The 23429-nt window shown below is 49.9% G+C and overlaps 2 protein-coding genes across 6 annotated transcripts; both read left to right on the forward strand.

Moving 5' to 3' along the window:
• The first annotated feature begins 148 nt into the window (after positions 1-148).
• Prr3 (proline rich 3) lies at positions 149-6732 on the forward strand. Of its 4 annotated transcripts, none has more exons than XM_028786467.1 (5): positions 149-764; positions 1105-1182; positions 1454-1516; positions 4640-4930; positions 5502-6732. In XM_028786467.1, exons 3-5 carry the CDS (start codon positions 1483-1485, stop codon positions 5606-5608), a joined length of 432 nt encoding a protein of 143 aa, XP_028642300.1. In that variant the 5' UTR covers positions 149-764; positions 1105-1182; positions 1454-1482; the 3' UTR covers positions 5609-6732. The 4 variants fall into 4 exon arrangements, with proteins under 4 accessions (XP_028642300.1, XP_028642297.1, XP_028642298.1 ...); XM_028786464.1 differs by lacking the exon at positions 1105-1182 and having other exon boundaries at positions 149-290; positions 648-764; XM_028786465.1 differs by having other exon boundaries at positions 1105-1516.
• A 2747-nt stretch (positions 6733-9479) lies between these two features.
• On the forward strand, positions 9480-22106 carry Abcf1 (ATP binding cassette subfamily F member 1). Of its 2 annotated transcripts, none has more exons than XM_028786490.1 (23): positions 9480-9597; positions 13728-13774; positions 14420-14506; positions 14590-14725; positions 14861-14898; positions 14981-15088; positions 15276-15347; positions 15429-15533; positions 16546-16644; positions 16778-16900; positions 17101-17201; positions 17275-17360; positions 17615-17754; positions 17840-17988; positions 18414-18497; positions 18620-18744; positions 18895-19179; positions 19473-19547; positions 19638-19708; positions 20696-20728; positions 20813-20981; positions 21148-21212; positions 21316-22106. In XM_028786490.1, exons 1-23 carry the CDS (start codon positions 9525-9527, stop codon positions 21553-21555), a joined length of 2511 nt encoding a protein of 836 aa, XP_028642323.1. In that variant the 5' UTR covers positions 9480-9524; the 3' UTR covers positions 21556-22106. The 2 variants fall into 2 exon arrangements, with proteins under 2 accessions (XP_028642323.1, XP_028642324.1); XM_028786491.1 differs by having other exon boundaries at positions 14596-14725.
• Positions 22107-23429: the final 1323 nt, after the last annotated feature.

Raw genomic sequence — 23429 nt, forward strand, 5'->3', positions numbered from 1 at the left:
CAAGTGGCAGCCGCGGGAGGGGGGACGCGTGTCACCGCCGCCCGGCGCTCCCGGGAGCTGCCACTCACCTGGCGGGGGCCGGGCGAGGGGGCGAGGACACGCCCCACCGCGCGGCCGCCAAGGGGGGGACGGCCCCAGGCGGGGGAGCCGAAGCTGCGCGGCTGCGCTGGCTGCTCCGTGGGCGGCGATCGGACTCGGTAAGGAGGATGCCGAGGAGGCAGGCTCACAGGCCACACGTGCGAGCGCGGGTGAGGAGAAAAAGCGAGCGGGACAAGGACTTTTGGAGAGAGGTCAGCACGGAGTTGTGGCTGTAGGCGTTGCCATGGTAACTGGGGGGGACCGGATGTGGCGATCTTAGGATGCGACAGGCCTCTCGCGTGCCGCCCGAGGCCCGAAGCCTGTCCAGTGTCTCACCGCAATGCGGTGATGCTTTTCCACGTGGGATGGAACTGCACCAGGGGAGCAGAGCTCCCCCACGCGCGGCAGAGTGAGCGTGGCAACTTGTAGGAGCGAACTGCCGCAGCCGGTCCGCGGCCTCCCGGAAGTGGCATTGGCGGGAGCCTCGGTCACCCGGCCCCCCGCCCACCCGGAAGCGGAAGGAAAGTTAGTGTGCCCCTTCCTCACTGCCCTCCAAAATCCTGCTGCAGCCATTGCCGCAGCCGCTATGCCGAAACGAAAGACGCAGGACCAGCAGCAGCCGCCGCAGCATCTCTCAATGTCCGAGCGGGACGAGCCTGGAGACGAGGAGGATGAGCGCCCCATGGGTGAGGGGCAGGGCGTGCGCACGCCTGTCAGCGGGCCGGGGGCTAGGCGAGAATGAAGTGCGGGGGAGGAGGCTCCAACGGAAGGAGGAAGGGCGCACGCGTGGAGGTGGGGTGGGGCGGGGGTGGGGGAGGGCTGCTGGTAAGATCCGGGTTGAGGGCTTCGCTTGCTTGAACCCCTCAACCTCAGTCTGGCTCCTAATCCTTTCTGGAGAAGGCAGGGGAAGTGGCGGCTAAACGTCTGGCTTGCGCAACCGCAGCATGGCGGGGGAGAGGGGCGGCAGCGATATTACAGATTGTGATGACCAGGAAGACAATTTGTGACCACACTTCCACTGGTTAGGTCAGAGTGCAGCCTTCTGTGAACTACTCCCCCTTGGGAAGGAGAGGAGAAAAAAACTATGATGGGCCAACAGTTAAGGTGAGGGACTGGGGTATGTGGGATCACTGGGCATGTTGTGGATGCAGCACTGTTGAGGAAAGAGCTGTTAGAGACCTCTGTTACCCTCTGATGGAATCTCAAACAACTCTGCAGAGGGACGGGCAGATGGACGGGGTGAGAGCTTGCGGCACTGCTAAGTGGATATATGACTTTACTGGTTAAAAACTGAGTGTTAAAGACCACGTTAGAACGAGGAGGTGATCAGTCCTTCGCACCGTTCCGATGACCGTGTTTTCACGTCTGCTCTTAGGACCACCCAGCCTTCTGGGCCCTCCCCCCATGGCTAATGGAAAGCCTGGTGATCCCAAGTCAGGTGAGGAGAAGAAATTGGGCCCTGGTTCGTGTTTTAAGCCCTGGAGAAGGGACAGAGGAAAATCAAAGACTTTTAGAACAAAAGTCCAGGGATTGTGTACGGTTTGGAAACATGGTGTCAAAATGTTACTTTCCTTCCAGATTAACTCCTAGGCCTATCTCTCTTTTGTGTGTGTAGAAGTAAACATTCTCCATTATAGCGGCTCTAAATGGGACACTACTGAGACCAAATCGGGAGGGCATAGCAAGATTTGCTGAAAAGCTGAAGTAGCTATGACATTGTAGTTTTCACAGGATATCAGCATACGTTTTAATACTTGAGACACTGGTGGAAGGATCAGGAGTCCTTGGCCAGCCTCTCCTATATAAGCAAATTTGAGACCAGCTAGTCTGGGCTACATGAGACCCTGTCCGAGTGGAATCAGGCCTGTAGATATATGAACACAGAATTCTGTGTAAAGATGAACTCAAAGAAGTGATTCTGTCAGTAAGCAACATTGTCTCAATTGGACTTTTTTTTTTGTGTAAAGATAGGAACTTTGACTTTGTTATAGTCATACCGAATAAAAACATCAATTCTAAGCAGGCTGTAAAATAAATATTCTTGTGAAAAGTAACTGTGCCTCGTGGTCTTAGAGTAGGTAAGAGTTTGTAAACAACAGGCAGGCCAGGCATAGTGGCAGCAGGAAAGCTAAGAGTTCTGTGTTAGCCTGGCCTCTGTAAGACACTGTCTCTAGCCGGGCAGTGGTGGTGCATACCTTTAATCCCAGCACTTGGGAGGCAGAGGCAGGCGGATTTCTGAGTTCAAGGCCAGCCTGGTGTACAGAGTGAGTTCCAGGACAGCCAGGGCTACACATAAATAAATAAATAAATAAATAAATAAATAAATGACACTGTCTCTAAAAGTAAAACTAAAAAGAGGAGGGGGAGGAAGAAGGGGAAGAGTGGGAAGAGTGGTATTATGAGAGGTGTTCCTATTGATAAAGTACTTACTTCAGATGTTAGCAACCATGTTTAAAAAAAAAAAAAAAAAGCCTGGGCCCCACGGTGATGATAAGGCAGAGGTAGACAGACTCCAGGGCTTGCTGACCAGCAAGTATAGCTGAATCGAACGTTCCAGGTTCAGTGAGAACGTCAGCTCTGTCTCTTGTGGATATGCACATATAATACACACAGACAAAGAAATCACGCACATGTATGTTAATCATGAAGGACGTATTTATAAATGAGCTACATCAAATACCACAGATTTGTATTAATCAGATAACACTACTAACTAAATAGACATGGAACCATGTAACTACTATATATAGTATGAAGCTTTGTTAGAAAACTAAAAATAGGCCAAGCATGGTAGGTAGCATATGTCTACAATTTTGAAGGGTTAGGCAGGGTAATTGTAGTGTTACAAGGCTAGCATGGGCTACATAGAGACTCTATTTAAGAAAGTAAGTACAGTTCCACTTCTGGGCTTATATGTATAAGAATTGAAAGCACAGTCTTTGGAGATTTGAGTTTTTGTTTGTTGGGTTTTGTTTTGTTATTTATTTATTTATTTATTTATTTGCTTGCAACGGGGTCTCACTGTGTAGCCTTGACTGTTTGGAACTCTCTATACAGACCAGATTTGAATGCAGAGAGACTCTGCCTGCCTCTGCTCCTCCCCCCTTCCCCCAACCCAACTTCTTGGATTAAAGTCAGCCACCACCATGCTTGTCTTTTTTTTTTTTTTTTTTTTTAAAAAGACAGTTGTTATGTAGTCCAGGCTGCCATCAAGCTAAAAAAAAAAAAAAAATGCATTCAGTGGAATACTGTTGTGAAGAAGGAAGAGAGTGCTGTTAGTGCAGCAGGTTGGGTGAACCTGAAAGGAACACACAAGCTATCTGAAGTCAGACTCAGAGAAACAATTAGAATGTGGGTTACAGGTCTGTAGGAGATGGAAGGAAAGGACTTGGTTAAAGGTTTCTGTTTTGGTCTCGGGGTTCTGGGATTCTGTTTCCCAACAGATGAACTTACAGAATTGAACCATATATTTAATAGTTGAGGTGAGTCAGGCTGACAAGATGGTTCTGCAGGTAAAAGTGCTTGCCACCAAGCCTGACAGTCTGACTCTGATCCTTGGGCCCCAAGTAGTACAGGAACCAAGTTCCACAAGTTGTCTCTCTGTCACACAAGCAGCATGATATCTGTGCACATATCCTCAACACACACAAATAAGATCTAAAATTTTAGAATCTATTTCTTCAGTCTAAAGAGATTGCTGTTAGAGCCTGAGGTTCATATTTAGCAGCACATGGTTGGTCTAGCGGAAGTAGGCAGCTCACAAGTCTAGTTCCAGCACCCATTTTTGGCCTGCAGGAACCAGACACACACGTGATGATGGGTGAGCATACATACATATTTTTGTTTCTCACACAACAAATCAACCAAATGAGAAAGGCTGACCTTTCCAATGCTTGGAAGCTGTAGAGCCACCTCTGAGAGGAGTGTGTAAGTTAATACACCACTCTGAAACTATGTTTAATAAGATTAAAATTGAATACGCTATCACTGAGCAGTTCCTCTGCCACATGTAGTCTGAACAGAAACTGATACTACACATAGAAATGTTTGTAACATTGTTCATTACAGCCGCACAGTTAATACCCACATGTCCAACATCAGTAGAGCACATAAGTCCCTGTAATAGGATGCTGTACTTTTTTAAAAACAACAACAACTACCTACCCAGACAACTTGACTCTCATGATTAACGGAAGAGCCCAGAGTTCAGAATCAGGCAGATCTACAACCTGTCATGGTAGGGGTGGTGGCAACCTTCCGGAGGAGGAAAAGGGCGTATAGATGGATGACTTTTTTTGAGGCTGAGAATTTATCTCAGTAGTAAGAGTAGTCAGTTGCCTAGCATACACAGGGTTCTAGGTTCAGTTCCCCACACCAGGAGCTAAAAAGAGCTAAGAAAGCATATCTTTGTTTGCATGGGCAATGGAAACCCAGGAGAAGACATGATAGCTGATTTGTGTACTTAAAACTGGTGTGTCAGAGTGCTTTGCTGTAGTCAGCAGGGGAGGGCTTTTGTCAGGACTAAGCTGCTCAGCAGTCACCTCCCTGTCTTTCTCTCTAGCTTTCCACAGGGGTCCTCCAGGATCAAGGGGACCAATGATTCTACCACTGCTGAGTCTCCCACCTCCACCCCGGGGTAGAGGCCACATTCGGGGAGGCCTTGGCCCTCGATCTAGCCCATATGGTCGTGGTTGGTGGGGTATCAATACTGAACCTCCTTTTCCTGGGCTGGGCCATGGGGGTCCCTCTAGGGAAAGCTTTTACAGAGAGCCAAGAAATCCACGAAGGCTCAAAAGCTGGTCTCTTGTCAAGAATACCTACCCACCTAAGGACAGTCCCCAGATGATGGAAGGTAAGGCCCACCTTATTGTGTCTGCCATGGCCTGTGTGCTAACAGGCCTGGGAAATCTACTCCTTTGGGCTCTCACTGAGCAGCACTGAGAATTAATGCAGGGCCTTATCCGTGTTGAGGAGTCCTAGCACTCAACTACCAGGTTCTTTGCTGCCTTAAGAGGTACAAATAGCCCTGAACACTTTTCTTCCTTCAGAAAGACTGTCTTTCCAAACTACTTGGTGGTCTGGGAGTCTTGCTCAGTGATTGAGCAAGGTGTGTGTCATGCCTGAGGCCCTGTGTTTTATCACTAGCACCAAAAATAGAAAGAAAAAGCCAAAATACTTATAATGAGTGTATGGTAGAAATCTTGGCTTTCTCTTTGCATTCTATTACATTTTCTTTCTTAGGATGGGGTGTTGGGGGGAGGTTGTCAGGAAGAAAGAGTTGTGTTTGATTTGGGCTGGGTAGACAAGTTGACCTCAAACTTGTGGCAATCTTTTGTCTTGGCCATCTGAATGCTGGGACCACAGGTGTCAGCCACCTCACCCAGCTCTTAAGGTTTTAAGCTGCTGTTTTTCATAATTCACAGACAAGTCTGACCGCCCTGTCTGCCGACACTTTTCTAAGAAGGGCCACTGTCGATATGAAGACCATTGTGCCTTCTACCATCCAGGCGTCAACGGACCTCCTCTGTGAGACTGTGCCTTCCCACCCAGGCTGGAAAGAGCCCTCTGACCTAGTGGCCATGCATTTTCTGTGGCTCCATTATAGCTACTTGAAGGCTCTTCTGTCACCTTCAGGCAGTGACAAGTCCGCCCCTTTCATCTCTCCCATTTGGGGTCCAGAGCTGTGACTGTCACTGGTGCACAGTGCACACTGTCTTCTGATCCAGGCTGTAGAGACCTTCGGGACCCCATCTTGCTACCTTCCACTGCCTCCTGGATCGTCCCCTCTGCCAAGTGACTGCTCAACAGGAAACCTTTGGTGCTGGATCTTGTGCATCTGTCCACCTGCCCCTCAGTATTGCCCTAAGTTCCCAAGAACCCTGGAGCAGTCTCTGCTCCTCTAGCTGCTTGTTTTAAGTCCTTTCACGTAAAACCCCAGTGTTTGCAGCTGCCAGGAAGTGCACCAGGTTGTCTGGCCTTGAGGTTGAGTTTGAGTGACTGGTACAGACTTGCTCCCTGAACAGCTTCCACCTGCTTTTGGACGTCCTAGTTTCTGTCCGTAGCATGAGCCCCACCGCTAAGGCCTGTGGTCACTGTGCTTTGTGAAACTGTACACCCTTTGTAGCCTTCCTCGGTGTCTGTGGCGTTTTTTTGTGACTTCCCAACACTAGAGTAAGTTTTTCTGCCAAATCAAGTGAGGCTCTCGGTGCCCTCTAGAGTTCACCTACCTCCCAACGCAGGAGGTCATGAGACTTCTTCAGACTGCCTCCCAATTGTGCCCTCTCCTGGTGTGGGTATTCTGGGTCTGACAGGCCAGTGATATCTTGGAAAGCCTCAGGTGGGACTCCCCACACGGCTCCTGCCTGGCACGTTTTAATCAGGCTGTGTCATTGTGAGGCCACCGGCCCTTTGTTTTGACTTGTGAATCTCCAGCTGTCTCTGGATGAAATCTGGACAGTACTGTCATCTCTCTGACCCTCTCCTGCTTCCCTGGCACTGGGTGTTTTCTGTGAAAACGGCAGTGAACACATTGGGTTGTGAACAGGCCCTAAGGAGGTGTGTGTGCAAGAGGAGAGAGCTGTTGGAGAACTAAGAAGGATTTTTTTTTTCTTTCTAACTTTTTTTTATATTAGTAATAAACAGTGGAAACCGGTATTTTCTCTCATTTCTCTGTTCCAGTCTTCTCTGCAGGTCCAAGGGAACCCTCTCTGAGGCTGCTAGGGAGTCCATTCATTGCCTTAGTTCATCAGAAGCAAAAGTTACACTCTGGAAAGGGTTGTGGTGGGGAAAACAGATCAGGTGGGCACGGGGCTGAGGTCTGAAGGATGCACAGGAGGAAGAGTGGGTGGAGGAGTCTCAGCAGTGCCTGAGAACAAAGCCTGGAGGCCTTAGACTCCCTTCGTGTTGGGATTTGTTTGTTTGAAATATAATTCACATGAACTCTGTAGATGATGATAATCAGACTTTGTAATGACTGTCTCACTGTTAAAAGGTTGGACATGCCTGTCTACTCAGGCTGGGGAACAAACCTAGAAAAACATTTTTTAGATTTATTTCCTATTTTGTGTTTATGAATATTTTGCCCCCCTGTATGTATGTATACCATGTGTGCCTGCTACCCATGGAGGTCAGAAGAATGCATCAGAATCCCTGGGATTAGGGATACGTGTTGTGAGCTACCTTGTGGGTGCTGAGAATTGAACCTGGGTTCTCTATAAGAGCAACATGTGCTCTATACACTGAGCCATGTCTCCACCCCCAGAAATGGAGATTTTCTAAAACAGCACAGATAAACATAGGCTTGAGTAGTGAAGTTGGAGACGAGCCTTTGGGGCCAGAGAAAGCTCTGCTGTTAAAAGCATCTGCTCAGGCTGGAGAGATGGCTCAGGGTTAAGAGCACTGACTGCTCTTCCAGAAGTCCTGAGTTCAATTTCCCAGCAACCACATGGTGGCTCACAACCATCTGTAATGGGATTTGATGCCCTCTTCTGTTGTGTCTGAAGACAGATACAGTGTACTCACATAAAATAAATAAATGGATCTTAAAAAAAAACAAACAAAAGCATCTGCTATTGAAGAGAACCTGAGTTTGATGCAGCAGTTTACAGCTGCCCGTAACTCAAATTCTTGGGGATCTGGCACCCTCTTTTGCTCTCTTGGGGCACCAGGCACATGCCAGTAAGTACACATAAGCAAGCAAATATGTAAAAGTAATTTTTTTTTTGAAGACTCAAAAGATTGAGCTTGGAGGTATAGCAACATCAGGACCCCAAGGGCAGAGGCACCAGCAACAGAGGAAGTATATGGAGAAATGGAAAATTGATCACCTATGTCAGATGTGCTAGGACATGGCTTCTGATCTGTCAATCCTGGAAAATGAGTAGGGACAGAAGCATCATGGGAGCTGGGAATGTAGCTCAGTGGTTAGGACATCTGCCTAGTACGTGCCTTTGGTTCCATTCTTGGACCATATAAACAAACCAGGCACATAAACACAGGCGTGTAATCTCAAAACTTGGGAGGGAGACAAGAAATGGGAAATTCAGTGTCATCTTCGGCCATTTAGAGGACTTGAGGCAAGACTGCACTACCTAAGGAAAAGAATAGCATGACTGAGGGTAGGAGCTGACCCGGTTGTAGAAACGCCTCATCCAAACTCCTATGCCTGTCATTCATTAGAGTTAAAAGCCAGCCATCTCTTGATTGTGGTTTAAAAGGTATATGCTTCTTGGGAGGCAGTCAGGTAGATGGCCAGCCTGGTCTACAGAATGATTTCCAAGACAGCCAGGGCTACCCAGAGAAACCCTGTCTCAAAATGCCTCCCCCCTCAAAAAAAAAAAAAAAGCATGCTTGTCAAAACGTAACTGCTCACTGCTTGCTGTTTTATGTTTAATTAACAGTAGGTCAATTAAAAGCAAAATTATCACACATCCACACCCAAAAATCTCCAGGTTCCACTGCACAATAGCTTCCAGTTGTTGGAGTGGAGTTGTTGGTTATATCTGTACACCTGGGTATTTAGTGACATGTCAACCAAGGGCCAGTAAGGTTACTTTTTCCTAAATCGACAGCTGTGGTGTCTTTAACTACAGTTTACAGTATGTAGTATGAGAAGAGGATTAGAAAGTAGTGGAGAGGGCTGGAGAGATGACTCAGCAGTTAAGAGCATCGACTGCTCTTCTAGAAGTCCTGAGTTCAATTCCCAGCAACCACGTGGTGGCTCACAACCCTCTGTAATGGGATTCGATGCCCTCTTCTGGTGTGTCTGAAGACAGTTACAGTATACTCACATATATAAAATAAATAAATCTTAAAAGAGAGAGATAACAGCAAAAAAAAAAAAAAAGTAGCGGAGAATGATTGAAGAGGTAGGTGTACTGTTTTAAATAAAGTGGCCAATCAGGTGTAATAGTGCAGACCTGTAATCCCAGCTCTCGCAGAGGCAGGCGGAATTCTAGGAGTTTCAGGCCAGCCAAGGACTACACAGTGAGACCCTGGTTCAACGACAACAAAAAGATTCACGACAGGATGTGGCGGCACACGCCTTAAAACTTAGCACTCCAGAGCCAAAGGCAAACGCATCTCTGGGCTGGAGGCCAGCCTAGGCTACACAGCGAGTTCCAGACACCAGGTAGGGTGACACAATCAGATAAAAGATGTGTCAACTACTTGGGCCGACCTGGAAATTACCGAGTCGTCCCGTGAGTGTCACCGCGTCGCAGCATCAGCTCCTCAGGCGTGGCGACCGTCACAACGCGCTGCCCACTCCAGACAAGTTCCGTGACGTCTCCAGCCACGCCCCCTAGCCCCAGGCGTCTGCGCACCAGACCCTCCGCGGGGCGGGGCGGGGCGGGGGCTAAATGAAGAGCCCGCCTATTGGCGGCCCCACGCCGCCGGAAGCGGAAACAGCGCCGGGCTCCTCGGAAAGACTGGTAACTGTTGCCGCGATGCCGAAGGGTCCCAAGCAGCAGCCGCCCGAACCCGAGTGGATCGGGGACGGCGAGGGCACGAGCCCGGCGGGTGAGTGGGGAGGAGGCAGAAGCGGCGAGGCCGGCGGTGGCCTCCATGGAGCGTGGGTCCTGCGCATGTGCGCTGGGGCAGAGGCCGCGTGCCCGGGGCCGTCCTAGAGCCCCGGGAGGCGGACGGGAATGGCATATGGCACCGAGGGAGGGACGGCAGGACAGGAGTTAGAATTGTTAACTTCTTTCCTACCGTGGTGAGCGAACATGCCTCGAATCGTGTGGGGCGCTCCTAACTGCTCCTGCCTCCCAGAGAGAACAGCTCCTTCATGGACCCTAAAGCGAGATTCGGTCCCACCGGATCGCAGCAGGTCCTGGCTTTGTGTTAATGACTAGAGTCAGGGTTTGCTTCAGTACTCGCGCGATGTGCTGTGAGCGTGGGATAAAGGGTACAAGAACTCTTGAAGCAAGAAGTCACGTCAGTGGGGAGATAGACACGAAAGATGACAGTAGTTTCACAGGCATTTGGTTTGTTTTAGTTGAGCATCCTTTTTTAAGACAGTCTCTCGGCCAAACCTTGGGAGCACACGCCTTTGGTCCCAGCAGAGGAAGGCGTGTCTCTTGTGAGTTCGAGGCCTGCCTAGTCTACAAGGCGAGTTCCGTGACAGCCAGGGCTACACAGAGGAACACTATCTCAAAGAAGAGGACAAGATCGCTCTACATAGCCTTAGCTGTCCTGGGACTCACTCCGAAGACCGTGCTACCCTCTAAGGCACAGAAATCTCCCTGCCTTTGCCTCCAAAGTTCTGGGATCAAAGATGTGTGCCAGGATAGATTTAGGAACACCATTTACCAGGCCCTGGCAGTGACTTGTGTAAGAAGTGGCAACGAAATAGTAAGGCAGTGAAGACTGAAGCATCGCTGTCAACCAAGTGCCTTGAAGTGACTGATGAGATAAAGGGTAAAGACGGAAGGACGCCACTCTATTAATCAAAGTCCAGTTTACAGAATGGGTAGTGAACCATTAGTTGATAGTAGTGCTTGAGAGATTTTTAAATCAAAGTTGTTTTGGTTTGTTTGTTTGTTTGTTTGTTTTGAGATGGGATCTCACTATGTAGCCTGACTAGTCTAGGACTCACTATGTAGATCAGTCTGGCCTGGAACTCATAGAGATCCATGTGCCTCTGCCAATTGAATGATGGTGTGCACCGACATTCCAGGCTGGATAAAAAAAAAATTAGTATTTTATGTGTATGGGTGCTTTGCCTTTGTACTGCATACGTGCAGTGCCTTTGGAAACCACAAGAGGGCGTTGGATATCCTGGAGCTGGAGTTACAGAGAAGCTTGTTAGCTAGGGATGGAACCCAGGTCCTCTGGAAGAGCAGCCAGTGCTCTTAACTACTGAGCCATCTCTCCGACCTTGAAAATAAAGAAAAAAAAAAAAGAGAGAGTAGTATTGGACTGTAAGGTGTAAGCATCCAAAGATGCTTTTTTTATGTGCATACATGTTTTGCCTGCGTGCATATAACTGTACCGTGCGCATGCCTTGTCAGAGGAGGGCATCTGATCCCCTGAATCTGGAGTTTACAGATAGTTGTAAGCCACCATGTGAGTGCTTGGAATCAAGCCTGGGCCCTTTGAGAGAGCAGAAAGTGCTCTAAAGTGCTGAGCCATCTCTCCAGCCCCTGTGTTTTCTTGAGGGAGGAGCATTCCTTGGAGTGTAGACAGGAAGTCAGCAGACAGCTTTGTAGCCAGTTCTCTTTCCGACTTTATGTGGCTCTGGGAATTGAACTTGGGTCTTGGGGCTTGTGCAACAAATGCCTTTACCTTCTGAGCCACCTATCATCCAGCCCACTGTGTCTTGAAGGTTGAGTGTCTAAGAGGAAATGACATGGACACATTGTTAACTGTCTCTGGTGAGAGGAAAGACTTGACATAGGCATAGATGAGTGTAGTTGGAGATAACAAACTTCTAGAGAGTGCTGACTGAGTTAGTTGTTTGTTTTTTAAGTGTTAAGTGATATCCAGACCAGATTCCTGGACCTCCTGAGTGTTCAGGGTTTGCATGTATATAGTAAGTTGCCTAAGAGATGGGATGCAAGTCTAAGTATAAATACACTTTTGCTTCATATACACCTTATAAAGACAGCTTAGAGGTTTCTTTGTTTTATTTTAATATAAGGTCTAATGTAGCCCAGACTGGCTTTGAGCTCAGGTATAGCCAGGGATGGCCTTGAACATGAGGTCCTCTAGCCTGAGCCTTGAAGTGTTGACATTACAGACTTGAGCCATAATGCCCAGCTATAAAGTGGAGAATGGCCTTGAACTGGTCCGTGTAGACTCATCCTTGTCTGTTTATTTTGAGACAAGGTTTCATTAAACTGCCCAGGCAGAGTTCAGACTCACTTCTCCCTCAGCCCGGTGTTATCCAGACTACAGATATGGGTCAGGAGTGGTAACGTTCAGGACAGCTTCAGGGAAGTGCCAAGGGAGATGGGAAGAGGAGCAGAGCAACATCGCTCTGGTCCTGCTGACCCCCATGATGGTACTGTCTCACAACTGACTTGTGCACAGGCGTTTCTTTACCTTGGGGTCAGGTGGATCAGTGGATTCAAGGAATTTAAGGAGTGGAGGTATGAGGTCAGCCATGACGGCTTAGGCCTTTAATTCCAGCTTTAATTCCAGGCAGAGGCAAGTGTATCTCTTGAGTTCAAAGCCAGCCTGATCTACACGGTGAGCTGCTCAGAGAAAACCGGTCCTGAATATGAGTCAGACTGGTAGCTCAGACCTGTAATTCCAAGTATGGGAGGCTAAAGCAGGAGGGATTGCAAGTTCAAGGCCAGCCTGGACAACCTAGAGAGAAGGCCTCAAAATGAAAGGTGACGGTAAAGGACTGAGGGTGTGGTTCAGCTGTGACTGGCTGACTGGCGTGCGAGGCCCTTATCCAGCACCACACACAAATGAGAAGTGCATGCTGGCTGGGATAATTTTCATAAAGGTCGTGTAGAATGGTATACAGGTGTTTTTTGTTTTTGTTTTGATGGTAGTGGTGGGATTTTTTTGTTTGCTTTTTGTTTGTTTGTTGTTGTTTTCCAAAGTGGATACTTCCAAGAGGACCCTAACTCAATTCCTATAGGGAAGTACTGGACATCTCTTTAGAACCCTTCTTCCTGCTGTTCTGCTGTCGCCCTCCTCTTGCCACCACTGTAGAAACATTGTAACATTTTCTCATAAGACTGTCCACTGTTGTCCTTCTTACCCTTGCTCCACTCTGAATGAATGCAAGACTTGACGGTACAAAAGATCATATCAACATACTTACTGTCCCCTAACTAAAAGCCTCCCCTACAACCTGACCTTATTCCGTCAGCCCTCAGTGTCTCAGCTGTAGCCACAGTGGGTGGCTGTTTCCAGGTGAATGGGTTTTTTTCACAGCTGGTCTGTGGATAGTGCTGTAACACCACCTGTTCCTAACAGCGTCTCCTTTAGGCTTCACCAGATGCCACCTCCACAGGGACCATGCACATCACTAGGCTTGAGGCCAGCTTCTTCCCTCCCCACCAAATATGCCTTCTCTTCCCTTTGGTGAAGTTTGGGGCCTTTGCTCCATAAAGATCTGCCTTCCTATAAGCACAGTTTGTATCCCTAGTGCAGACATTTTCTGACACCTAGTGTCTGGTTAGTAAACAGGTGTCCTGTAGGGCCCAGAGAGATGGCTCAGTGATGAGAGCACTTGCTATTCCTGCAAACTTGAGCACCCTCATGGTGGCTTATCTGTAACTCCATTTAGGCGTGATGGCAGACACATAATACAAAAGGCAAAGCACTCTCATGCTTATATAATAAATACATGATGTTTGGAGCCAGGTGGTGGTGGTACATGTCTACGTTTGGGAGGTAGAGGCAGGCAGAGCTCTTGAGTTCAAGGCTGTCCAGGTCTATGAAGCTAGTTCCAGGACAGCCAAGGCTACACAGTTTGAAATACAAAAAAAAAAAAAAAAAAAAAAAAGAGTGGTAGGTGTGTGGGTGAACAGATGGAAGAAGAAACACTTATTTCTGAAAGAGCAATCAGTGGTGGTTAAGAATTGCTCTTTCTGGTAGAGCCAACTGAAGCTCTTCAGGAAGCTTGAAGCTCAGACTGCCAGGCATTTGTAAGAAGCTAATGTTGTAATGTTTGTTTAACCTTCCAGACAAAATAGTGAAGAAAGGCAAAAAGGACAAGAAGACCAAAAAGACGGTGAGAAAATGAGTCCAGGAAGAGAAATGACCCTGGGTGTTCCCAGACAGTGTAGATGGACACGTGAGACCTGAAGAGGGGGGACCTTGCTAGGAGAAGGAGCTTGTGGGGGTGGGTAGTCCTGTCACTCTGGGTCATGGGCTTCTACTCTGGCACAAAGGTATCAAAGAATTAACAAAGTTAAAAATGTAAAGAGCTGAGCTGTGGTGTGTACCTTTAATCTCAGCATTCACTCAGGAGGCAGAGGCAAGCATATCTGAGTTCTAGGTCAGCCAGAGCTACACAGAGAGACCCTGTTTCAAAGGGGGGAAAATTTTTGAAAAGAGCAAATACTGTTTTCTTACAGTTCTGGAGGTTGAGAAGTATCAGTGGGCTCACACACCCTCTGTGCAGAGATAGATAGGCATGCGTATGTCATCCTGTGCTTGAAAGTGGAAGCCAATAGTTCGTGAGAGCTATTGCTATGAGCAGGAAACAGGCGTGGAAAGTTAAAACAATACATAAAATGACTACTGACACTTTTTTAAAAGAGAGGAAATGCCCCTGTCTCAAAAGACCCCCCCCCAAAAAAAAGGAAATGAGAAGGATGGCTGGGTGCGGCGGCCGACAGCCTCTGGGCCCTCACCTGGGTCTCCCCCTTTACAGTTCTTTGAGGAGCTGGCAGTGGAGGACAAACAAGCTGGGGAAGAGGAAAAACTGCAGAAGGAGAAGGAGCAGCAACAGCAACAGCAGGTATCTCCGATGGGCCAGATCCCAGGGGTCACGGGCCTCGCAGCCCCTCTCAGCCCTCGGCTTCACCCTCGCTGTTGTTTCAGCAACAGAAGAAAAAGCGAGACACTAGGAAAGGCCGTCGGAAAAAGGATGTGGACGATGACGATGACAGTGATGAGAAAGCGCTCATGGAGCGTCTTAAGAAGCTGTCTGTGCCAGCCAGTGATGAAGAAGACGAGGGTAAGGGAACTGAGGGCAAGGGCAGCTTCGTCCGAGGTCGGCAGGGGTAAGCCCTCACACCTTGCAGGGGCTTGGGCTGGCCAGTGGAGGAGCCAGGTGTGTTCTTGACCCCTTCCTCCCCCACTGTCATTCCAGTACCTGCCCCGGTGCCCCGAGGACGGAAGAAGGCCAAGGTGAGCTATCTATTAGTAGGGAAACAAAGACCCCAAAGGCAACCAGAGCCACCCCCGCTGACTTGTGTGGCCTTTCCTGTAGGGTGGAAATGTTTTTGAAGCCCTGATTCAAGATGAGAGTGAGGAGGAAGAGGAGGAAGAAAAGCGTGTTCTTAAGCCTGCCAAGCCAGAGAAGAACCGCATCAATAAGGCGAGTGGTGGCTCCGCTGCTGCATTGCACTTCTGCGTGGGGACACCACCTTCTGACTCACAAACCACCTGTGCTAACTGTCCTGCTTGTGCCGTCAGACCTCATCTCTCCAAATAAAGTCTTCTGTCTCGGTGCTATTCAGAGATCTGAACTCCGAATGTAAACCATTTGTCTGTGTCTCCTGCAGGCCGTGGCTGAGGAGCCTCCCGGGCTCAGGAGTAAAAAGGGAAAGGAGGAGAAATCAAAAGGGAAAGCCAAGGTGAGTGGCGGGCACTGCAGGTGGTGCTGACAGCTCCTCAGGGAGCAGCCCTCTATCGAGCCTTTCTTCTCGCTGCCTCAGAGTAAACCTGCTGCTGCAGACAGTGAAGAGGAAGATGAGGAGGACACTCAAGAAAAGGAGCCTCCCCGGCAAGGGAAGGACAAAGACAAGAAGGTGACCGAGCAGGTGTGTGCACACTGCTGGGGAGGGGTAGGGGGAGGGAAGCTCGCCGCGGACCGGTAGCAAGAACCCACACCCAGCACAGTGGGGACAAAGGAAGGGGATCTCTGAGCTTGGAGCCAGCCTGATTTATCTACCGAGTTCCAGGACTCAGAGAACCCTGTCTTTAAAAAACATGATGTAGTTTTAGCTTCACGTCTCTGTCTTGTCTCTTGTTTTACAAGTCTTTGGAACTATAACATTTTATCTCATGAGCCACATGCAGTCAGGTGTCAGGTCAGGTTTGGGCCACACCCTGGGATCACTGTGCTGGATGGAAGCGGCAAGGCCCGTCCTGATGGAGTTGGTGCTGCTTGTGGCCATGGCCTGGCACTGCGGTCTAGAACAGTTGTAACTGTGTTCTGCAACATGTCAAGCATTTCTAGTCTCAGAGCTTGCTGACTACCTCAGGCTGCATATTACACCATCTTTTTTGTTTGGTTTTGTTTGGGTTTTTGCGTGTTAGTGACAGAAACTCAGTTGCTTCCCCTCAGTTACACTGTCTTGGAAGTTACCTTTACCTCTAGATGGCAGGGATTGCTTAAGGGCTACATGCACACCAGTGCCTTGGGATGAGCCGTCTTCTGATTGGGTGGAGAAGACAGCTTCCTGCCCTAGTGGGATGCATGCCAGGAATCTGACTTTGTTGTTGTTGTTGGTTGGGTTTTGATTTGTTTTGTTGTTGTTGTTTTGCTTTTGTTTTGGTGGTTTTAGTTTGGTTTTTCAAGACAAGATTTCTCATCCTAGCATTTGGAAGTCAGAGGCAGGTGGATCTTTGTTAGTCTGAGGCCAACCCGGTCTACAAAGCAAATTCAAGGATAGCCAGGGCTGTTACACAAAGAAGCATGGGGTGGAGGGTGGGAGGCAAGAGTTCTTGGTATTTCCCTGGCTGACTGTGAAGTCACTCTGGAGACTTCAGAAGTCCTTAGTCCTGTTCTTGCTGCTGCTTTTGTTTGGTTATTGCCACTTGTTCTCACAGGGTTCAGAGGAAGAGAAAGAAGAGAAAGAGGGAGAGTCGAAGGCAAACGATCCCTATGCCAACCTTAGCAAAAAGGAAAAGAAAAAGCTAAAGAAACAGGTAAGCCTATGAGAAGAGCATCGGGGGCTGCTTGAGGCGCGGTAGTTAAAAGACAGGAGGATTTACATCCTTCCGCCATGACAGTGTGAAGCTACCGTGTTGTGACATCCAGTGTCCTTTGCCTCCTTCTCAGATGGATTATGAACGCCAGGTGGAGTCACTAAAAGCAGCTAATGCCGCAGAAAATGACTTCTCTGTGTCCCAGGCAGAGGTGTCTTCCCGCCAGGCAATGTTAGAAAATGCATCTGACATCAAGGTGAGATCTGAGGGCCCTTGCCCCACTTAGCACTGCAGCCTGCGAGGGAAGAATGACTGAAGAAAAGGTTCTGCCAGATGAGCAAAGCAACAGCAGAGCCAGTTAGAAGCAGCAGGACCCATGCTGCAGGGCACAGGGAGAAAGGGAAGACTTCTCGGGGTGTGTGTTTGTCCCGCGCTCATCGATTCTGTTGGCTGCAGTTGGAAAAGTTCAGCATCTCCGCCCACGGCAAGGAGCTGTTCGTCAATGCTGACCTGTACATTGTGGCCGGCCGCCGCTACGGGCTGGTGGGACCCAACGGGTGAGAAGATGGGGCCAAGGGGAAGGCCAGGGTTGCTCTGAGTGGTTGGGTTCTCATGGTTCTTGTTCTCCAGCAAAGGCAAAACCACACTTCTGAAGCACATTGCCAACCGTGCCCTGAGTATCCCCCCCAACATTGATGTGCTGCTGTGCGAGCAGGGTGAGGCTGGGGCCAGCGGGAGAGCAGGGAGGAGAGCGGGAGAGCGGGCAGGGTGAGGCTGTGGCCAGCGGGAGAGCAGGGAGGAGAGCGGGAGAGCGGGCAGGGTGAGGCTGGGGCCAGCGGGAGAGCAGGGAGGAGAGCGGGAGAGCGGGCAGGGTGAGGCTGGGGCCAGCGGGAGAGCAGGGAGGATAGCGGGAGAGCGGGCAGGTGGGGCAGGTGGCACTGGCACTGACGTCCGACCTCCCTTCCTGCAGAGGTGGTGGCTGATGAGACACCAGCCGTGCAAGCTGTTCTTCGCGCAGACACCAAGCGACTGAGGCTGCTAGAGGAGGAGAAACGCCTTCAGGGACAGCTGGAGCAGGGGGATGATACTGCTGCTGAGAAGTTAGAAAAGGTAGAGGAGATGGCGCAGGGGACACAAGGTAGGCCTTGCAGGTCTGTGGGCCCTTGGACATGTGTCCTCTTCTCCCTCCTCCCAGGTATATGAGGAACTGCGAGCTACTGGGGCAGCAGCTGCAGAGGCCAAGGCTCGGCGGATCCTGGCTGGCTTGGGCTTCGACCCTGAGATGCAGAATCGGCCCACACAGAAGTTCTCTGGGGGTTGGCGAATGCGTGTCTCCCTGGCCAGGTGGGCCCTGCCTCCCAGCTTCTGACTTCCCTTTCTTCTTACTCTTCCACGGCCTGCGTAGTTAGCAGGTCTAAGGTCAACTTTTTAAGATTTATTTAAAGTATATGAGTACTCTGCACCTGTCTTCAGACACACCAGAGGAGAGCATCAGATCCCATTACAGATGGTTGTGAGCCACCATGTGGTTGCTGGGATTGAACTCTGGACCTCTGGAAGAGCAGTCTGTACTCTTAACCACTGAGCCATCTCTCCACCCCGTTGAGTCCAACTTTAAACCTCCTTTGCTGTGTGCTCTGTGAGAACTTGGGTCATTTTCCGTTTTGACCCCTATCTGATAGACTGTTCTCGATGCACTCTGCCACCCTGAAGCCCAGGTTTGTTGAACAGGCGTCTTCCTTTCCTAACCTCACACTCCACTCCTTCAGGGCGCTGTTCATGGAGCCAACGCTGCTGATGCTGGATGAGCCTACTAACCACCTGGACCTCAACGCCGTCATCTGGCTCAATAAGTGCGCTGCCCGTGGTGTCCCCACCTGCCTCCTTCCCTGTCCCCACCCCATTATCTACTTCCTAGACTCGTCTCCCAGTCTTGGGACACTCACACTCCACTCCTACCCTCTCTCCACCGCAGCTACCTTCAGGGCTGGAGGAAGACATTACTCATCGTCTCCCACGACCAGGGCTTTCTGGATGATGTTTGCACTGACATCATCCACCTGGACACGCAGCGGCTCCATTACTACAGGGGCAATTACAGTAAGCAGTAATTACACTCATGGGTTGGAGACGGGGACCCAAAGGTGGGGCCTGAGTAGCCAGCCCTGGCATGGTGATGGGCTCTCTCTCCAAGACCTCCATGCATGGCTTCTCTGCCCGACACATCTGTCCCTGGTTGTTCCACCCCAGTGACCTTCAAGAAGATGTATCAGCAGAAGCAGAAAGAACTGCTAAAACAGTACGAGAAACAGGAGAAGAAGCTGAAGGAGCTGAAGGCTGGGGGCAAGTCCACCAAGCAAGCGGAGAAGCAAACAAAGGAAGTCCTAACTCGAAAGCAGCAGAAGTGCCGACGGAAAAACCAGGATGAGGAGTCTCAGGACCCCCCTGAGCTCCTGAAGCGTCCCAAGGAGTACACTGTGCGCTTCACCTTCCCAGACCCTCCGCCTCTCAGCCCACCTGTGCTGGGGCTGCATGGTGAGTGAGCACTTGATGCCAGTGGACAGCAGAGCCCTGGGTACCCTACATTCTGCCAAGGAAAGTCAGGCGTTTGGGGTGACTAAGAAAATTATAAATGAGCCGGGCGGTGGTGGCGCACGCCTTTAATCCCAGCACTTGGGAGGCAGAGACAGGTGGATTTCTGAGTTCGAGGCCAGCCTGGTCTACAGAGTGAGTTCCAAGACAGCCAGAGCTACACAGAGAAACCCTGTCTCAAGAAGCCAAACAAAAGAAAAAGAAAAAGAAAATTATAAATGGCTGGTTTTTCTCAGGTGTGACATTTGGCTACGAGGGGCAGAAGCCACTCTTTAAGAACCTGGATTTTGGCATCGACATGGACTCCCGAAGTGAGTTGGTTGGCCCTGGGTGGTGTGGGATGTGGAGCATGAGTCTCAGAGCCTAAGTTATTCCTCTGACCACGGGTCTCCTCCTTCCAGTCTGTATCGTGGGTCCCAATGGTGTGGGGAAGAGCACACTGCTCCTGCTGCTGACCGGCAAGCTGACACCGGTAAGTCCTAAAGCAAACCAGAGAGGAGAGGGCCCGCATGGTGTCAGGGGACAGTGTGTCCTTATAGACTGATCAGAAGTGTGTAAGCTGGAGGGCATGCACAGAGACAGATCGCAGGGCTTTCTCATGTATGTCACAAACGTGCACTGTGGCCAGCAGCACAGGAAGCCCCGAGCTTTCCTGTTGCCGCTCTGCACACTCACACCCCAGTATAGGCTTGTGGGTTTGTTTTGTTTTTAAGGATTATTTATTTTACGTATATGAATAAACTGTAGCTGTCTTCAGACAAACCAGAAGAGGGCATTGGATCCCATCACAGATGGTTGTGAGCCACCGTGTGGTTGCTGGAATTGAACTCAGGACCTCTGGAAGAGCAGTCAGTGCTCTTAACCTCTGAGCCATCTCTCCAACCCCTAGGCTTGTGCTTTTATTGTTTGTAATTCTAAGGGTTGAACCTTTAACACACTGTATTCTCGGTCTTTTTACTTTAAGATCGAGCCTTCTTAATTACCCAGGGTAGCCTCAAATTTGCTGTCCTCTTCCCTTTCTTACTTAGTCTCAAGTAACTGAGATTACAGGCCTGTGCCACCTACCCAGCTTCATTCTCAGTCACTGTGAGGGAGCCATTGTCCTCCCTCCTCTTCAGAATCCCCCTCCTCTTCAGAATGAGTTCCCTTTCCCCCTTCTGAGTCCCCCATCCCGATACACTCATTTTTTCTTTCTTGCACTTATTTATCCCAGCCCAGCTCTGATGTTTGTTTCTCTCTGAGAAGCTCTGGTATTTGGTTCTCTTTGAAAACTTTGAGATAGGCCTAGTAGCACCCGCTCATAAACTCAGCACTGGGGAGGCTGAGACAGGAGGATTGCTGTGAATTCAAGGCCAGCCTGGGTTGCAGAGGGAGACTGTCCAAACAAAGAAAAGAGAAGCTGGGCCTTGGTGCCTCCGCCTCCCTCCCGTCCTGCTCTCACTCTTACTTTTCCTTGCAGACCAATGGGGAAATGAGGAAGAACCATCGGCTGGTAAGCTGGCCTTGGGAACTGAGGCGTGGAGGTCAGGCAGGAAGCAGGACTCCTGACTGACCACCTCCCTCTCTTCTTGGGCAGAAAATCGGCTTCTTTAACCAGCAATACGCAGAGCAGCTGCACATGGAGGAGACGCCCACTGAGTACCTGCAGCGTAGCTTCAATCTGCCCTACCAGGATGCCCGGAAGTGCTTGGGCCGCTTTGGCCTGGAGAGCCATGCCCACACCATCCAGATCTGCAAACTCTCTGGTATTGCCCTTCTGGGGTGCCTGAGGAGGTGACCTCATCGGCTCTCCCTGGAAACTGAAGGGGGGCACAGCACAGATGGGGAGCCTCTGTGTCCTAAGTACATCTGTAGGGTTGGCCTTCTGCAAGGCAGGTGACAGGAGTCTCAGTGCCATTCCTTTTGTGCCAGGTGGGCAGAAAGCCCGAGTTGTGTTTGCTGAGCTGGCCTGTCGGGAGCCCGATGTCCTCATCTTGGTGAGTGGGCAGTCACAGGAGAAGGGTTTGAGGGTCAGAGCTGCGTGCGAGCTGCGAATGCCGCTGGTCAGTGCTCTGCCATGGGCCTCCTCCTCCTCCACAGGATGAACCAACCAATAACTTGGATATAGAGTCCATTGATGCCCTGGGGGAGGCCATCAACGAGTACAAGGGGGCTGTGATCGTCGTCAGCCACGATGCGCGCCTCATCACGGAAACCAACTGCCAGCTGTGGGTGGTGGAGGAGCAGAGTGTCAGTCAAATCGACGGGGACTTCGATGACTACAAGCGAGAGGTGTTGGAGGCCCTGGGTGAAGTCATGATCAACCGACCTCGGGATTGAGCTCCTCTCCTGGAAGCCTGCTGCGACAAGCTCCTATTGGCTGGAATCCAGGCCGTCTCCCTCCATCCACCTAGAAGCCTGCTGTGTCTGCTGCCAGCTGCAGCCACATGGGCCATGAAGGTGGCGTGTTGCCTTGATGTGTGTGAGAGCATCCATCCGTGTGGATTGTGTCCTTCTCACTGAAGGACTGTGTTCCCCTTGAGGTAGCTGAGCTGGCTTGCCCACACTGGCTTAGTCTCTGTTCAGACAGAGGTGACCTTTGCTGTGAAGGGTTCCCCTCAGGCGTAGTTAAGATGGCCTCTTGTCTCAAGACTTTTGCCACTCAGAACTGACCCTGGTCCCTCCTTTTGGAAGGATACTACTGACTCACTGACACAAACAGCTGGAACCTCAGGGCTGGAGGCAAGTGTCTGAGACCTGTAGTGTCTCACCTAAGATCTGATGCCTGTGATCCCTTGTCTCGTGGGGACTTGAGGGCAGGAAAGGAAAGCTCCTGAACTGAAATCTCCTTTACAAGGGAGGAAATAAAGGACTGGGGTGCTGATACCATGTGCCTGTGTGCCGCTTCCTTGGCTTTTTGTGTCCCTCCTCCCCAGTCAGTGCTTGTCCTCCCTGTGCCCTCATGGTTGAGAAAGAGACCAGACCAACCCTGTGAATGAAGTAGCACTCCACCCTTTGCTCAGGAACCCAGTCCTTTATTTCCATCTACTGATGTAAGACGCGAAGAGCATGCTGGGATAGAGTTACAGATAAAACTCACACCCGAGAGGTACAAGGAGGGCTTTAATGGCTCTAGTGAGTTTGAGGCTAGCCTTTAGAAAATAGAGCCTTACACAGATCTGGTATCCAGAGGAACACAGAGCCAGCCGATCATGCACAGTTGACGGAGTCAACTCATCCACTTAAACGTGGGTGGAAATAGTCCCTCACAAAGAAAAAGCATGAAGATGGGACCAGAAGAGAGGTTTATACTGTAGAGATGTCACCTAAAGCCCCTGGTTACAATGGAGTCCTGAAGGGGACAGCATGGTGGGCCTAGTGCTTTGTTACATACAGTACTGAGGTGATAGAACCAGAGGAGACAAGGGACAGACAGACGGAAACCATTAGGTGTGACTTGTTGAGAAGAGTGTGTGTATGTGTGTGTGTGTGTGTGTGTAGTTGGACAGTCTAACAAAGCCCAACTTGCTTGAAACTCACTAAACACTTGAGGTTCTTCACCAGTTTCCCCCAGCAAACACACTGTGTATGTAGAGTTACTAACGAGGTCACTCAAACACAGATGGGAACTTGTCCCTCAAAAACAGGAATGGAACACAGAAAAAGCTAGAGCGTGGGTCACCCAAAGTCTGGAAAAAAATGTAATTTTATTAATAGTCATACTTTAGATTCATGAGCTGAATTTTATTTGATGTTGATTTGAGGCAGTCTTACTGAGTGAATCTGGCTACCCTGGGACTTGCCATGCAGAGCAGGCTGACCTTCAGCCCACAGATCTGGGTGCAGCAACCCTGCCCCAGCTGCGTCAGGAGGCTCAGCCTTACAGGGCAGAATCTTAAACACCTACAGATAAGAAGTAAAGATTATAACCAGCATCATGGGAAGCTTGTTTTTACAAAGTAATCACTCTGTAGTCCAGGCTAGCCTCAGTTAATGACCTCCAGCCGGCCTTGATCACGAGGCCCCATTGTACCTCTTGAAGATGGTGCTCAGAAGTGGCTTGCAAGTGATCAGGTTCTGTCCCAGCACCCACATAGCCGCTCACAGCTGTCTGTAACTCCAGTTCCTGGGGATCAGACATCTCTATGGTACACTTACATAGGTGCAGACAACACCTCATACATGTATAAAGCAATTCTGTTTTCTTCCAAGAC

The sequence above is a fragment of the Grammomys surdaster genome, unplaced genomic scaffold (genome assembly GCF_004785775.1).
Source record: "Grammomys surdaster isolate TR1022 unplaced genomic scaffold, NIH_TR_1.0 125504, whole genome shotgun sequence".
NCBI lineage: Eukaryota > Metazoa > Chordata > Mammalia > Rodentia > Muridae > Grammomys > Grammomys surdaster.